Genomic DNA, 17,861 nt, shown 5'->3' on the forward strand with positions numbered 1-17,861 from the left:
TAGAGAGAAGACACAGAGAAAAGCCACGAGGAGCGGCTGGAAGCCGGAAGCCAACGGAACCCAGAAGAGAAAGGAGAAGACACCACCATGTGCATCCCCATGTGATGGAAAATCAAGGAAGCCCGGTGATGGCGGCAGCCAGAAGACACCACCCTGGGAGGAAACAAGCCTTCTTGTCTCGGAAACCATGAGCTTCTAACCTCCTGTAGCTGAGCCCACCCACTGTGCGGCATTTGCTTTAGCATCTGGGAAATTAAAGCAGAGAACAAGAATTCGACTAAGCTGCATTCCTGGTTGGGGCAGCCTTGGTAGAGACCATCATGGCAGAGACAGACACTGCGCTAATGTCACTGGTTACCATACATTGGCTCAGTCTCAGCGGACAAAGTCATAAGGGTAAATGGTCCCAATGACCTATTATGATTGTTAAGAAGCAGTGAAAAATAATTAAGAGACCTGATGATAGCTTCCTTTTCCCTGACTTCTCCCTCTTCTTTTCTCCCAAAGGGAATATTCCTGGGAGAAAACCTGTTGCACGCATCTCTCCTCCCAGGACCTTACTGGGGGTGTTTAGCCCTGGCCTGAAGTCGATGGACTGGCTATTGGGCCGATGTGGGCTCCACTCCCCTCACCTTGTGAAGGGCACAGCCTTTCCGTCACGCTCCCTGGTTTAAGGGTGGGAAAGGAGGACCGTGACAAGGAAATGAACAGCAACAGCTTCCTGAGCTAACCCAGGAGTTCAGCTGCATCCGTCGCTCTAACATGTATAAGGCACCTAGATTTAGAATTAGGATATACTACATATAAGAGGCCCTCCCTGACCCAATCATCATTTATTGGACTATTACAATACAACATAAGAAAATAAATTTAAGTGAACACCCCTGAAATGGCCGCGGGGAGAAAGCATCAGCAGGTGACACGATGCAATCCCACCGGTGCCCCTACAACCATGTGAGTGTCACCAAAGTCACCTGGCAGTTTACAAGGATATGTCGCGGGACCCTTTTCGCCTAACCCCAGAGGAGAAGACAAAGCCAAAGGATCGGAGTTAGGGATGTATAAGTCAGCTTACTGGAACACTGCCTCAAACCAGAAAATTCTGTACATGGAAAATACCCAGTTAGGAGGGGGGTGGGGAAAAGAGACACAGTTCTAATAAATAGTGTAAGCTGTCAGTCTATTACAGATTTCTGAGTACTTACTGAAACCTTCTTAAAATAACCAACATAAAAGTGAAAATTGAACCACAAAACCAAGAAGTCTACTGTGTGTTAAAACTCTGATTACATAATCAGTTTCCTTTTAAATGATAATACATATGTAATCCTTTTTAAAATCCTTTGACGTAATCGTTTCAGAAAAATCAGTATTTTCATACCACATGCACAAACATAGATTATCTAACTGTGCTTTATGAATTTCCTAAGCCCTCCATGTGACTTAGGTAATTAGTTATAGTTTAGGAATCATATCATGAGCTGTTTCTTTCTGGTCCATGTTAAAGTATTCAACACACATTTGGAAAATTTTTGGAAAATAGCTGAAAAATGTTTATGCTCTAAAATCATGTGATTTATGACAGAAACATCGAGGTTCATCTTAATTAAGAGGAACTATGAGATCAAACGGGAGTTACAGGCTGAAAGTCGATTGTTGTAGGAAGGTTTCTGGGGTAAGTGGTCTGTGAATGGGGCAACATTATAAAGGCTTTCAAATGGAAACGTTTGTTGCAACGCTGGTGAGTTTTGTATTCAATGTAGCTTCTTGCACCATCTTGCCTGTCTAGTACTGTCCGCCAACAGGAAAGGGAGTGTTTGCTTTGCCTGCCTTCAAATTCTCATAAAAGTCAGGCTGGGACCAAGGCAGGAAGCCTGGGCCAGGTTGCAGCCTGACCTTCACCTTTGCGAGGGAGCCGCTTACACACGATGCGTGTTCCAGAGAAGGGAAGTGGCTCCTCTCGTGGGGAGGGACCTTACCTGGGTAATCATTCTTGTCGATGTCTGAATCTCCTCTCAGTGTAAAGCCAAAGCCTGAAGGGACGGCCTGTGAGGCCCAAGCTCCCTGCAGAATTTGGGAAGGCTTGGTGTTTAACCCTTCCTTGTTCCCGTTGTAAATGAGCACTTGGCCTCTTTGATCCTTGCCTGAAAAGGGCACGCCAACCGCAATGTCTGCACAGAGAGACACATAAATATATTTTTTTAAAATAAAGAAGAATCTTTCAGAAATGGCAGTACAGCAGAGGAGCAATACCATAAAGTCTAAAGGCTTAGTAAGTTTTCCATGAAACTTCGCACTACACATGCAGCAACAGGAAAATACACATCATCTTTCGTTCATCCACAAGTGCCACTGGACCCAGTGGGTACAACAGTGAAAAGACACTTGGGGCCTCTGCTTTGAAGAAGTTTCTGTGACACCAGATCATGTGAATAAAGAAATAGTCAAGGAAAAAACAAAAAGTGATGAAGAAGACACAATGAATTTTTTAAACGTTGACGTGACAGAGGGGGTCGAATTTAGTTTAGGGTCAGAAGAGGTACGTTGTGGCCATCGGAGATGCAATGTCCCCCTTCCCTCATCTAATTGGGGCACTTGGTGTGGAATTGCCCATTTTACACTCAAGGAAACCATGGCCCAGAGAGTCTAAGAATACTTGATATTGTTAAAAATGCTTGTTGGAGCTCTTAAAAAATATCACTGAGGTTTTGCGAGAGAAGACAGAGGAAGTATGATGAAAGAGACAGCCCCGTGGGTGATCTGGCATTACTTAAATCACCTGGGAGCTCTTTGGTTCTATCAATTAATGGGGAATGGGGCAGTTTTTGAAAGCAACACATTGGTTAGAGGTGAACTTGTCTTCTTTTACTTCCCTGCAATCATGAGGTTTTAATGTGCATTTATGCTTCATAGTGCTGTAAGGACTACTAATCCCACAGGGTTGGAATCCCAGAGGTCCAGGGACACTTGCGAGGGCACCAAGGAGTGCTTGGCTGGTGTGTGCACTCGCGGGCCACTGGGTTCCAGCAAATTCCTGTGACCTCCCCAAACTTCAATAAGAAACCCTCGTTCTTAAGGAAAGGCCCTGAAGTGGATGCACATTTTCACGCACCCTTGCATGTTCTTCTGAGCAGAGGGCAGTCAAGACATTTGTAGATTCCTAACCCAAAGAACCACAGCCCTAAGCTGAGAATTTAACACTACATTCCTGCAGACACTGGCATTGCTTTTAAGTTGACTTCACAGACCAATCGAAACACAGCAGCCCTAACCCACCAAGGCTGATCGGGAGCCATGCGTTTGCCAAAATTCCTGCACTGCCCGTTTGCCTTCTGCACACACATGGCAGAGCCTCTAGTGCTTTCTGAGTCACCAAATCCAAACAGATCACTGCTGCCTTTACTTGAGATCTGTTTCATGGCACCCTAAGTTGAATGCACTGAAATTCACATTAATCAAATTTAGATTAGGCAAAACAAGGAAACTTTTTAAAAGCTGCCTTGAGAGTGCTGACAGTTTATCGAAAGCCAAGCACTTGAAAACCGCCAGCAGTGACCGCAGCCCCACGCGGGGACAAAGCCGCCGCCCCCCGTCCGCCCGCGGCCCTTACCGTTGTATCCGTCCTGGTCCAGGTCCCCCAGGGGCGCCACGGCTGTGCCGAACCTCCCGAACGCGTCGGCGCCGGCCAGGACCTGGGGCGCCCTGAAGAGCAGCGCGCGCACCTGCACGTACAGGTAGAGCCGCCCGACCTCCCGGGGGCTGCTCTCGGACTCGCGCTCCATGAAGAGGGGCGCGCCCACCAGGAGGTCGTCCATCCTGCGGGGACAGAGGGAGCTCAGGGCCGCGCTGCATCACCTGGAGCCGGACAGTTCCAAGTGATGCTTCCCCATCCCTGAGGGCATTTTACAACCAGAGCTCCCCGTCCCTGCTCTGCTAGGTCTAAGACGAGAATGCTGAAAGAAAACAGAGTTGCTAAATTGTCGCATTAAACTTTATGTTAAAAATTATGACTTTAAGAAAACCACCGATATTTTCCCTTTTCAACTTTTTACAGATACAGTATTTATACAAGTAAAACAAATCAAATAGACCCAAATAGGTTTTTCTAAATGTAGATTTGAGTTTGTCTAAAACATATATAACTATAAATTGTGTGATTCCTTGTATTAACAAAGTTTGAAATAAATTCTGTGCTTCTCTTTCCTCTTGTTTACACAGCCCAGAGAGGGGGTTACTTCTGGCTAGAAAGATAGAAAATACGATTTTCATTCCAAATGAAAATGTATAGGAATTATTTGTGTGTATATATATATTTAGGAGGAAGCTTATCGATCATTTTTAAAGTTGGAAAAATTCAAGAAATAGATACCTAAGCAAATTATTTAGAAATAAAGAGAGAGCCATAAGGAAAATAAAAAACAAATGGTTAGAGGCGTTTCCTTCAAAGCCGGGGAGGGAAGTAACAGGAAACCACTTCTGTTCCTTCCAAACTATTTGATTTTTTTAAAAAAACCATGTGCATTTATCATTTTTATTTTAAGAGTTTTAAGAAAAGTCACTAATTACCTCCACTAAAACGTGTCTGAGACGCCCCTTTCCCGTCAGAGTCGGTCACCGGAAGGACAACTGCGGCGGAGAGACCAGCGTGGATCGGGGGTAACTGAACTCGTCAATGCACCGATCAGGAAAGTGCTGTCTCTGTCCCTTCGAGACCTGCGTGGCCCGCGAGACCCTCCACTGCCCCGCCCTGGCCCCCGCCTCGGCCCCAGGCTGGTGTCTACACTCTTGCATGTTCAAGTCTCTTTGAAGTTCACCTAAAGGGGGGTGGCCCCTAGGTCACTGCCCCACGATTTACAAGTGAGGTCAAACTGCTTCTCGTACAACTGCAAGACACGAGTGGAAAAATCATCTGAGAGATCCAGACAACGAGCTGGGGGCCGCAGATGGGGGCAGCCGTGGGGCACCGAGGGCCTCCGGGGAGGGGAGGCACTGGACAGGGTGGGATTCTGGAAGGTGGGCCTGGAGGTCACAGGCCCTAGTGGGGGCCATGAGGGGTCAGATGGCCTCAGTTCGGGCCTGGAGACAGTAGTGAGAGGTCAGTGCAGAGCTGAGTCCACACGAGACACTGCCGAGCTTTGGGTCTACAGATCCGAATTTAAAGCTGGCTCCTGTGGCCACCAGCTCCCTCTCCGAAATGTGGATGATCTATAGGCGCTGCCCTCAGATAAATCCCTGGGATCTCCTCGCCCCTCCCTGTTTCTCCCCCCTTCACACACACACACGCACTTGCACACACACACCATACAGTCGGCATTTACTAAGTGGTAGGTATAATGAAGACATTGGCTAACTGTTGAGGTGAATCCACATCTTTAAACCATTTTTATGTCAATTCCTACAGAAAGAGTTCCAGTGTAAAAGAGAAAAAGGCATTTATTTGCCTTCTTCCTTTTCTCCTTCGTGGGAGCCAGAAACAAGGTGAAACCTAACCTCAGACAGTCCGGGTCCTGCAGGCCCTTCTAGGACAGGCCCCGGCTTTCCCACCACAGCCGGAGGGCCAGCCCCCGAGCCGGGAGCGAATCGCCTCAAGGTACGAGACCGAGTAGCTGAGATTTAGCAGAGCTTGTTCTCGTTCCTGGGACAAGGACAAAGCCGTGAGTCGGTCCCTGAGGGACGAGCACGAGCTCTGGGAGCGGGAAAGGCGTGGACCTCCCTCGTGAACGCCCGTCCGCAGGATCCTGGATTCCAGGAGCAGCGTGGCAGCCTTGACTTACTTCCCTAGAAATATACTCCTCTAGATACTCAAGTGTAAGCCTCCTAAAATGTCCTAAACCCCAAAAAGAAAAAGAGGCATTTGTTCTTAATTTGTAATTGTGCTCTCATGGGGTTGAGAGACAAGAGCTGTCTCAGATCCAATTGGTACCAATATGCCTTGTAGAACATTTGCACTTAATGTAAATATTATTTTATATTAGCAATATCACTTAACAGCTACAATATCTATTATTGTTTAGTCTGGTGCTTCTAAATCTCAATTTGCAACCCATTAGTGGATTGTGAAATCAATTTAGTGGGTTTCAACCCGCATTAAAAAAAAAATGAAATGGTATACAATAGAAAATGTCAGAGTGAAAACATTACACGTAACAAGGGTAAATATTGTTCTTTGAAACTTTTGTTTTCAATTGTGTATATATAATGGGAGCAATGTAAAATGTATTTCTTCTTATGGATCACAGGCAACAAAATGCTTGAAAAACCACTGCAGTATGTTATGCATGCCAAAAGCTATTTCAAAATTAATTTCTCAAATTGTTTTCCTGAATATACTCAATTCAAGCTTAAAGTTTTAAAGTATTCAATAGTAAAAGTGTTTTTCATTGACCTCTGACAAGCAGCGGTGTAACAGGCTGGGCACCATTCTAAGAGAGCATGTATATTCTTTAATCTCAAGAAAGAACCTTGATGAAGAAATAATATTAATGATGAGGTTTTCACTTGTGAAGGTTTGAAGCTGTCTGACCTCAGAAAAGATGATGTTCTTAAAGCTAATCCATTCTCGTGGGTGTGGACCCATTGTGAGTAGGAACAACCTGAGATCTCGTTCCCGGTGGGTCTTCATCATCTTACTGGAGTCTTTTATAAGAGGATGAAAACAGAGAGAAGCTAAGAGAGAAAGAAGAGACGCTCAAAGAAAAAAAGCCAGAGAAGCTGAGAGTAGATATGCAAAAATACAGAAAGAAACCACAGAAAAATAGAGAGGAAGCCACTGACGCCACAAGCTGGAAGCAACGAAACCTGGGAGAGGAGGGAGAGCCCAGAGAGGCCGCCATGTGCCTGGCCGTGTGAGAGGAGCTGAGGACCTCCAGCAGCCGGCTTTCAGGAAGAAGGCATTGCCTACTGATTCCTTGATTCGCACATATACATGGCCTCAGAACTGTCAACTTGTTAGTTAATAAATCCCCATTGTAAAAGCCAATCCATTCCTGGTATTTTGCATTTTGTCTGCTTTGGCAAACCAAAACATCACTAAAAACACTTCTCTCCACTTGGGGCATGTTGGTGGTTTGGACGAAGTCATGAGATCTAAGTTGTTAGGTAAAAGCATTTCATAAAAGCAGGAAGAATGAACAAAGCTTCGTTGTGTCTGAAACATCTGATGTTCAAGGGCAGGTTTCTTTGAAATCTGTGCAGCCTCACACAGGTTTTATCTCTACCTCTTTTTAAGTATAGTCCATGCTGATAATATGATACGATGCAAGGCTCAACCCTCATCCTCACATGTAGTAAAGCACATAAAAGGTGAAAGTGCCCGAGGCGGAGAGGCTGCAAGGCCCCACCCCACCCCCACCACAGAACATTCAACCTGAAGTATCTGGATTCAAGTTTTCTGCTTGAAAATACTGCCAAAATATGGCTTTACCACAGAAAGTTTTCCGTATTTCTTTTTCTCCTAACAACACATATCGCATGCTAATGTCCATGACTAACATTCAGAAAGTAGCTATTTATTTCAAGAATGGAGATTGGTGGGTTGTATACTAGAGCTGAATCTCATTACCTAATTCTTTTATTATATACAAGAGGTAATATAATTTAAAAATTACATTACAGAAATTAATCTAATTTATACCTCATGTTTTAGTTTGCACTTTATTTTTACATCTTTACTGGATTTTCTGCCTAATTCAATCATAATGATATATCTTGTATGAGTGACCATTCTTGTACCTCAAGCACAACACAGTTTCTTTTCATACATTTTCTCTAAAATGCTCTGAAGGTAACTAGCTGCTAGGAATCTATTTAAATTCTGCTTCTTTCTGCCCTGCAGAGGCTATAAACAAGAGGAGTGTGGAGAATGTCAATGGATTAAATTGTAGTTCTGTGAATTTCTGAAATAGTATAAATAGAGTAAGATTCAAATGCCATAATAAAACACAGATCTGTGTGCTTAGGCAAAAGATGAAAAACATCATCTGCATTTGTTGCTAACAAGTTTATCCAGAAATTCCTTACAGAGTTTACACTGGCAGAGCATGTTCCACTGGCTATCTAAGGACAATAAAATTGAAGGTCTTTTCACCAGTTTGTTTATGTTTTCAAGCCAGTCTCAATTGGACCAGCGTGCACACAATATCAATTGGACCCGCATGCACACAACTGTTTGGTTTAAAACATTTGGAATATACTCAAAACACAGAAGTTTTTGTTGTTGTTTTTGTTTTGTACTTTGGGGATTTTTTTTAATTAAAAAAAATCACCAGGGAAAATTTCTATACATTTACTTGCTTGATCACATTGGTTAACACTATGTCATTTTCCTGATGCTGGGATTTTGGAGCACTTGTTTTTGTTGCATTATGGATAGAGATGATGGGATATGTGGTCAAATAACATTCAGCAGGTAGTTGCATGTATTCTACTAACTAAATAACTTCTGACTGGGGAAGGAAAGCCCAGTTCACAATCAACTAACCAACTGTGTTTTTAATCTTATTCTGAGTTACTGCACAAGGTCAACTTGGATCCAGACTTCAAAGGAAGGTTGAGGACAAAAGGCAGAGTGGGAGGCTCCAGGGATCAGGGCCTCCAAGAAAACAACATTTGAACTGGCCAGAATTGTCTGAACCACCTATTTCCAAAGTCCAGAGTCTAGTGGAACACCGTCAGCATCCAGGGAAGAGCAGGAGGAACAGACTGGAAAATTGTGTTAAATACCCGTGAATTTCACCCTTTGTGCAGCAGCTACCATCCCCAATTCCCCAGGAGCACAGCACACAACACTGGGGAATGCAGCCAGGCTCCTGGTGCAGCTTGCTGGGGCCAGCCTGGGCTACGTGATGCTTAAGTTCACAAGTCAATTTGGTTGGGTTATGGTGTCCAGTTTTTTGGTCAAGCAAGGCATTAGAGTGATGATTACCATGAGGTTAATTAGTGGATTTAAATCATTAGTCAATTGATTGCATCTACAGCTAATTGCATCTGCAACTAATAACATCTACAGTCAACAAAAGCAATTGTCTGGAATGAGAGATGTCTCATCCAAACAGTTGAAGGCTTAAAAGAAGAACTGATGATTTCAGCAGTCAAAAAAGAGAATTCCCATCTCTACATCAGCCAGCTACCTTCTCCTGGGGAATTCATTGTAAACCTTCATTGGATTTCCCAACTTGGAACCTGCCATATGGAATTTGGACTTGCCAATCCCCGAGGTCATGTGTGCCAATTCCTATAATAAATCCCGTATGTATGTAACATAATCCTGTCAGTTCTATTTCCCTGGAGGACCCTGACTCATACAGGTTTGGCACTGGGTGTGGTTCTTGAGAAACAGAATCTTAAAGCTGAGAATTCTGAGTTGGTTCTAGTGTTTTGAGAATTGGTTCTTTAATATGATTAGATTCAAAAGCAATATTGACTCTACTTCCAATGATCGAGATACACTGATAGCCAATGTCATGAATTGACAATAGAGATATGCAAACTATCACCATTGGGCACTGCCACTCAAATGCTTATAAGAGGCAAGGTTCTAGGTGAGAGTGTATTTGATATGTTAACAGAGTTTTGTGGAGTTAAAATGTAAAATAATGTTGATTGGCTGTTTCTAAATACAGTGGATACAGTTGTTAAAGAAATGGATGAGCTCAAGACTTCAAGTCCCAGCTCAAGTGCTGCATGAAAGTTTCTACATATGCCCTAAATGAAACTCCTATATTGTGTAACTACAGACTTGAGAGTTATGAAAACCAGACCCATGGTCTTATTGTAAGAGTGGCTGAATTACAACATAAATTAAATTCCCAAACTTGCAGGTGTCTGCTGTTAGAGTGAGGGCATTGATTGGAAAGGAATGGGATCCAGAAAATTGGGGACATATGGGCTGATAATGATGACAGCGGGGACATTGAAGCCCTAGATTCTGCTGAGTCTTTTCCAGATAAACTTGTAATGGTCTCCCCTGAGGAACCAGCCACCTGACCTCCAGCCTTCTCTGAGGAATCAGCCACGCAACCTCCACCTGAGGAGATTAACCCTGCTGTGCCTAATAAACCTCTAACTGCCTCCCCTGAGGAAACAGCCCTCACACCTTTGTCTGAAGAGATCAATCCTGTTTTACCTGATTAAACTGCAGTGGAATTTAATTGAGGCAGTTGGCTTGCAAGACAAGTAATTCTCCAGGACCATCCTCCAAGACCATCTCTTTCCTCACAGGCCAAATATGAGAGTTGCATGGGGATGTGGTGGGAATCACCACCCTTTCATCCTTCAAGTCTCTGATGGTGGCACTAGTCTCCACAGTCCATCCAGGAATGTGGTATTGTTTTTGATTTACTATTTTGCTAGGTAGAGGCAGAGCTAGAAGCTTCCACTTGGCTTTTCCTACCATAATAACCCTCACTCCACAAGTCAGGGAGCCAATGTGGGGATTCTGCCAGTTGTTGACTATATGTCTATTCAAATTATGCATTCTGGAACTGAGAAATAACCACAGAATAGATCCAGGGACCCACTGGACCTACTGTGAGACACATCTGAGCTAAAAATCCATTGATGACCTGACCTCCACAAGCCCCTACTCTGACTGGTGGTCCACAGTGTTGTTCTGGGTCTCCTGGAATTACTGTTACTTCTGAGCCAGTGTCTAATAATCCCCCAAATATCTGATCATTTCCTTTTCCCCAATGCACAGTCACCCTAGTAAAAGGCCATAGGTCCCCCTGGGGAAGGCTGGGAGGAAGATTAACAGTATACATTTTTGGCAGTGTAACAGGGTCCTTCCCCAAGGGGACCCGGCCTTCCCTTCATTCAAGGGGCTCCGGATCTGTAAACTCTCTCAAGTTAGGGGTTGACTGAGGAGTCATGACTCTCTATTTTGTGATTCAAGTAAGACTTTTGTTCACTTGACCTAGAACGCTTCCACCTTTACAGATCGAGTAAGAATTTAGTAGACTGCCCATCTATTTCACTTCTAGGTACCCCGTGATCTACTAGCCAATGCCTTGGGTCTCTCTGAGTCAGACTGTTCTGATTGCTGCTTTGACTCTGCTGTCCATTATGGTGGCCATGATGAAGCCATGATGAAGTGTATTTGTAGTTGGCAATGAAGTGCTGCCTCTCGGCTTCTGCTGACTCAGGAGCTGATCATCCACAGTGTGTGTAAGGATCCAAGATCAGTGACAGCAGTTCCTGCAGGAATATCTGATCTATAGAGAAGAGCAACCACAGGGCTCTTCAGGGATGATGGAGCTAGTCTCACAATCTTACTCCTCACAGTCGTGGTGAAAGGTGTGTCCTCTGGACATTCCCAGGGTGGGTGAGCAGGTCTTACATGATAAGCCCCTCTAACTTTCCAATCTCCTCTACATCATACCATGGATCCTCTCATCTACATTCTACCATGGAAGTTCTGGCATTTTGGCTTCGGGCAGTGTTGGCCACCGTATGGTCCATGCTTCAGCCAGTCATCCAAACAAACTATTAAAGTCCTTTCTAGCCCCTCAGTCTACAACACAGAACCCAGAATCTCTGCTTTGTGGGCCCATATCAATAAATTCAGTCCATTCCAACTTTGTGATCCCTCCACCATTTCCCCACACCCTTAATATCCATTACCACACACATTCCCCTGATTTCTGTCCATTTCAATTGGGAAAATAATGCAGTTCTTTTGGAGTATAGCATACTTCATCATGGCCACACTTTGTACCTCACCTTTTGGGGCCAATTGGGACCTCAGTCTAGTTATAGGTCTGGAAGCAAAGAAGGGTGGTGGGATTTAGGCCATGAGAAGAATTAGAAATGTCTTGTATTTTTAAATGAAAGTCAGAGAGGCATCATTCAGGATGGGTCTTAATCCTCCTGGGGTCCTTTATAAGAGAATGAAATTCAGTCAAGAGATAGAAAGTCAAGGAAGCAAGAAGCCGAAAGCAACAAAACCCGGAAGAGCCAGGAGAGCCCAGCAGATGCCCCCTGTGCCTTCCCATGTGGCAGAGGAGCCCTGGGTCGCCAGCAGCCCGTCTGCAGGAAGAAAGCGTCATCTCGATGATGTTTGATTTGGACATTTTCATGGCTTCAAAACTGTAAGCTTGTAAGCTAATGAATTCCCATAGTTAAAGCCAGTGCATTTGATGGTATCTGCTTCTGGCAGCTTAGCAACTAGAACAGTTACACGAGCTCATCAATGTTCCTATGTTAACTTATGTTAACGAGTCGTCCACTTAACACGGTTAAAATGATTTTTATGTTATGTATATTATACCACATTTAATACTTAAATTAATGTTTAAAAAAGAAAATATGTAGGTCTTTAAAAAAGAACTTGGAAAATTAGGAATTTGGTAAATAATGGAAATTAAATCTCTCCTAGCACTGAACTTCGCTGGGTGTTCAGCGTCACCAATATCTCCTTAATCGCTGATAAATGCCAGGAAAGCAAGAAAACCTCTGAATTGGGAAAAATCACATTTGGTAAGAGTTATAGACTATAAAAGTATAAATAAAATTATTTATGATCATAATTAATGTCAGTAAAATACAGCAGAATACCGTGTGACTATTCTAATTTAATCAAACTGGATTTTCATATATGCCATGACATCGAAAACTGTTTATAACAGAATTGTTTCTCATCAGTCCGTTTTTTTAGCATCACTATAGACAATCTTAAATTTATTTTGGTGAAGATAACTTTAAAGTTACATTTTTAAAGTAGAAGTAATGATATGTCTCTAAAGATACTACAAATTAATCAAATGCACACATAGCTTAATAGGAATATAGATATATATCAATACCAAAATTGGGTAAAAATATTTGGAAAAGATTTCCTTGATCTTAGAACACATATAGCACTCTTCCCCCACAACCCTATAAGGTTATAAGATATATCAAGGGTAAATATATTTATTTATCCCAAATACCCAGTTTTGAAAGTGAGTAAGAGATATGTTGGTCATTTATTAGGTTTAAAATTCCTAATATTAATAGATTATAAACCCTTGCAGACTGAAATCATCTTTTTCCCTTAGTAGGTATTTCATAGGGTTTGGTAAAGTGTTCCCTGTTTTAGTGAAAAAAAATTGTTGGGTATGGCAGCAGAAGGTTTGGGTACAGGAGACCTCCCCCTCATTAGCTAGTGATCTCGGATAATTCACTTTATTTTTGTGCCTCAGTTTCCTGTAGGTTGTAAGTTTCATTAGGTTGTAAGTAGGATGTGTGGCCTGTGTCATTAAATGCACTTAACACAAAGGCACTTTGAGCGGAAAAAATCTCCCTATCAGGCAAGACAGAACTTTGTTGTTTAATAGGTTCTACAAAAGTTTCAGTTGGAAAATGGGGAAAAATTCTGCCTTTGAAGCAGATGGTAAACTGAGGAGACCAAACATATAACACCCAGAAAAATTTAACTGAAGGCAGGGGCCCAGGGTCACTAAATCCAACAGCAGGTGTCGCAGATCTGAGCTTGAAATCTTGTCAGAACCAAAAATGATCGCTCCCTTCCCCAAGGAGGCCACCAGCCTGCATGGGAGTGACCACAGCAGATGCCCAAGGTGAGCGAGAGGGTCACAGGCACCCCAAATCCACCAGCAGATGCTCACCAGACAACGGTGACCCGAGGCCTGACGCGTACACTGCCCCTCGCCCAGACCCTCACCTCAGCTCACCTCAGCTCAACCTAACTCACCTCAGCACACCTCACCTCACCTCAGCTCAACTTAACTCACCTCAGCTCACCTCAGCTTAACCTAACTCACCTCAGCCTCACCTCACCTCAGCTCAACTTAACTCACCTCAGCTCACCTCACCTTAGCTCAACTTAACTCACCTCAGCTCACCTCACCTCACCTCAGCCCACCTCACCTCACCTCAGCTCAACTCAACTTAACTCACCTCAGCTCACCTCACCTTAGCTCAACTTAACTCACCTCAGCTCACCTCACCTTAGCTCAACTTAACTCACCTCAGCTCACCTCACCCTCATCTCACCTCACCTCACCTCAGCCCACCTCACCTCACCTCAGCTCAACTCAACTTAACTCACCTCAGCTCACCTCACCTCAGTTCAACTTACCTCACCTCACCTCACCTTCACCTCACCCTCATCTCACCTTCACCTCACCTCAGCTCACCCTCACCTCACCTCACCCTCACCTCAGCTCAACCTAACTCACCTCACCTCTCCTTCACCTCACCTTCACCTCCTCACCTCAGCTCACCCTCACCTCACCTCATCTCATTTCACCTTCACCCTCACATCACCTCACCTCTGCTCAACCTAACTCACCTCACCTCACCTCAACCTCAGCTCACTTCACCTCAACCTCTCACCTCACCTCACCTCAGCTCACTTCACCTCAACCTCTCACCTCACCTCAGCTCAGCTCAGCTCAGCTCACCTCACCTGTCCCTGACCAGCTCACTCTCTGACCTGTGCCCTCTTCTCCTCGGTGCTGTCCTCAGCCCCTTCCTGAAGGAACTCTCCTCTGCTGAGCTCTCTGAGGGCTGGGGGTCCTGTCTGCCCACCTGACTGCTTGCTCCTGCCGTGGGGTTGAGCACCCAGCCAGGCTTGGAGGAAGTGACCGTCCCAGCCTTGTGGTCACATCTAAACCCAGCACAGGTGCCGTCTCTCCTCCCGGGCGTTCTCTGAAAGCACATCCAGGCATTTTCCTAGTGCACGGGCTACAGCTACCTACACCACCCTGGTGCGAGTGGTCTGTCTTTATCGGGGTGAATGTTCGCATCTTCCTTCGACCCTTCCGAGTCACCTCCCGTGTGGTGAAGTCCCTGTGTCACCTTGGCCAGGTGATGCTGCCAGTTGTGTGGATGAGCGAGCACTGGCCTGGGGTTGCTGTGAGGACATTTCATGGACTTGTAGGCTGACTCCCCCGCGTGAAGCCCCCTCAGCTCCGTCAGCACTTCCTCAGCTGTAACCTTGTCAGCATCCCGAGCTATCCGATTTAAAGGGCTTCCCTCCCAGTGCTCCCTGCCCCCAGTGTTGTTTTTTAATAGTACTTATCAGCATCCAACATGCTCTTGACTTATTTATTTTATTCATTCTCTGTAGCTCCCAGCCCCAACTCCAGTCTAAACTTGAGCTTACAGTGAGGGTGGGAAACTCTGTTTTGTTCTCTGCCAAATCCCAGAACATAAAATATAGTAGGTGTTTAAGGAACATATGCTGAATGACGGAATAATAAAAGGACATTCTCCAAGAGGTACAAAAGTGACTAAAATCGTTTCCAATCATGTACCACAACATAACACATAAAGCACATTTATTTCCAGCTACAGAAAGGTCATCGTTAATGTGTATCGAAGACATTTCTGAAGTGTTTGGCCCAGATCCTGGCACTGAGCAAGGACCCCTCAGACATTTGCATTCTAGGGTAACATAAGCTTCCTGGGAGCAGAGCCCGCGTGTGACTTGGCCACAGCTGTGTGAAGCAAGTGCTCTGAAATCCATCTCCACCCAGCAGTCTGCTTCTTATTCAATGGTTTGTTAATTTTAACTGTGCATTTGGTGACTCAAAGTAGTGTTTAATTACAATGTATCTGTGCCAGTTTGAATGCATTATGTCCCCCAAAATGCCATTATCTTTGATGTAATCTTGTGTGGTCAGATGTATCAGTGCTGATTAGATTGTAGTTCTTTGAGTGTTTCCGTGGAGATGCGCCCCACCCAACTGTGGGTGATGACTCTGATTGGATAATTTCCATGGAGGTGTTATCCCACTCATTCAGGGTGGGTCTAAATTAAATCACTGGAGCCATATAAAGGAGTTGAAAAACAGAAGGAACTCAGTGCAGCTGAGAGTGACATTTTGAAGAGGAGCTACAGCCAAGAGGGACACTTTGAAGAAAGCACAGGAGCTGCAGATGAGAGACATTTTGAAGACAGCCATTGAAAGCAGACTCTTGCTCTGGAGAAGCTAAGAGAGGACAAATACCCCAAGTGCAACTAAGAGTGACACTTTCGAGGAACAGCAACCTAGAGACGAACATCCTGGGAGAAAGCCATTTTGAAACCACAACTCTGGAGCAGATGCCAGCCATGTGCCTTCCCAGCTAACAGAGGTTTTCCGGACACCATTGGCCATCCTCCAGTGAAGGTATCCGATTGTTGATGTGTTACCTTGGACACTTTATGGCCTCAAGACTGTAACTGTGTAACCAAATAAACCCCCTTTGTAAAAGCCAATCCATCTCTGGTGTTTTGCATTCTGGCAGCATTAGCAAACTAGAATAGTATCTTTGAAATAATAATGTAAACACAACTATAATTTAGCATGTTGTTTGGTGCAAGATCAACTGTAATTTGCTACCAGAATCTGATTAACATTATTTTGTCTTTTCCACAGGTTTTACTAGTAGGTTGGTTAAAGGAATGTCAGGAGAAAAAACTCTATTTTTGTTTGAATACTTTATAAATGTATACAAGTGCCAAGGGGACCGCTAGGAGTGAGGACTACTCATTTCTTAAAGATGAAACCAGATCTTCCAGAAGTGGCAGAAACGGGAAATGTTTAAAGACTTAAAATAGGATGGCAGAGAGTTCTTTGGTAGATGCATCCTGTTGGTCTGAACCTGAAAAGCTAAAACAAATGAGCCTCTGTCTTCTTGAGGACGAACTATGGAAGGACGCATTTCATCAAGGATAATGCTAACTTCTTAACAAATGAATATAATTTACATAGAGTGAGGAACGTCTTAAAAACTTACCCATCATTGTTAACATCTGAAACTGCAACAGTATAACCAAAATAAGATGCCATCTGCAAAGGAAAACCAGAGATGACATATTTTGTCTCTTTTATAGGCTTATTTTATAGTCACCTCTCAGTTACTCTGAGAGATTGATCTCATTGCAGCACATTTTTGCTTTAAATTCATAGACTCTTGGACTTCGAATGTCTTGGAGTCAAGTTTACACCTGACCCCAGTGCATAATTTCCCCCCCACAATACCCTGTCATCTACTTGAACATGCCTCAAGATGTTCAATGAGCAGCCCATTCAATTTCTGGACGCAACTACTAGAAGGTTCTGTGCTAAACGTGGCCCCTCTGTAACTTCTGGTCCTTTGCTCCACCTACTTCTGCAATATGATTCCACGTGAAGTCGCACACGAAAGCACTTTCATTTGGTTTGCCATCCTGGCCCCTCTTTCTTAGAGACACCACATGTCGGACCTAAGAAGGGATAATATCCCAGGAAGGGGCTGCCGAGAGAGTTAGGTGGGACTTACAGCCCTCTACTTTGGGCACTTCATTCATTTATATTATTGACAAATAAAAGGGATTTGAATTTACAGGGAAACCACATCTCAGCATCAATTCATGTTGCGTTTATGGTCAGTTAAGACTCCTGAGCCTTTTCCATGGTGTAACTAGTGCCCCATAATTCCCCCAAATTCTACTTCTGAAGCTTTTGTGTTTAACCTGTGTTTTCAGGATTTATTCAGCTTGCCGAGATTTTTTGTTTCTGCATCCTGGCATCTGATGTCCTCACTGACTTCTCCTCCCACCCTCTGCTCGTCCACTCAGCAGCGCCCAGGAGCAGGGCCGTGAGCTGCCGGCCGCTCCACTGGGGCACTGCCCAGGCCGGGGTGAAAGCCAGGTGCTGTGCTGAGGGACGGGCTCCCCTCCTCTCTTCCCTACTCCAGTTTACGCGGTGACATTCGTATTCTGATGTGCCATCCTGTGGCCTCACACACCAGAAATACCCTGTATGTGCATTAAATTCTGCGAAGGTGAAGATTGCAGAACTAGAGTGGAGAAAGGTCCGGAAGTTACAGAGAACCAAATTTAGCAAAGACTCTTCAAGATAAAAGCATGAGACTGGTCCCGGCAAAGGAGA

General features: G+C 44.3%; 1 protein-coding gene across 6 annotated transcripts in view; it reads right to left on the reverse strand.

Annotated features, from left to right (window-relative positions):
* Window positions 1-17,861, reverse strand: part of ITGA8 (integrin subunit alpha 8) — a 226,065-nt gene that overhangs the window by 162,662 nt on the left and 45,542 nt on the right. For all 6 annotated transcript variants that reach the window (XR_005217174.1, XR_005217173.1, XM_037837633.1 and 3 more), the window contains exons 11-13: window positions 16,726-16,778; window positions 3,611-3,816; window positions 1,980-2,171 (exon numbers count right to left, since the gene is read on the reverse strand). Coding sequence is in view for 4 of the 6 variants with exons in the window: in XM_037837633.1 (XP_037693561.1) it covers window positions 1,980-2,171; window positions 3,611-3,816; window positions 16,726-16,778 (451 nt within the window). In the remaining 2 variants the exon portion in view is untranslated. The remainder of the gene's footprint in view (window positions 1-1,979; window positions 2,172-3,610; window positions 3,817-16,725; window positions 16,779-17,861) is intronic.

The sequence above is a fragment of the Choloepus didactylus genome, chromosome 5, assembly GCF_015220235.1.
Source record: "Choloepus didactylus isolate mChoDid1 chromosome 5, mChoDid1.pri, whole genome shotgun sequence".
Lineage (NCBI taxonomy): Eukaryota > Metazoa > Chordata > Mammalia > Pilosa > Megalonychidae > Choloepus > Choloepus didactylus.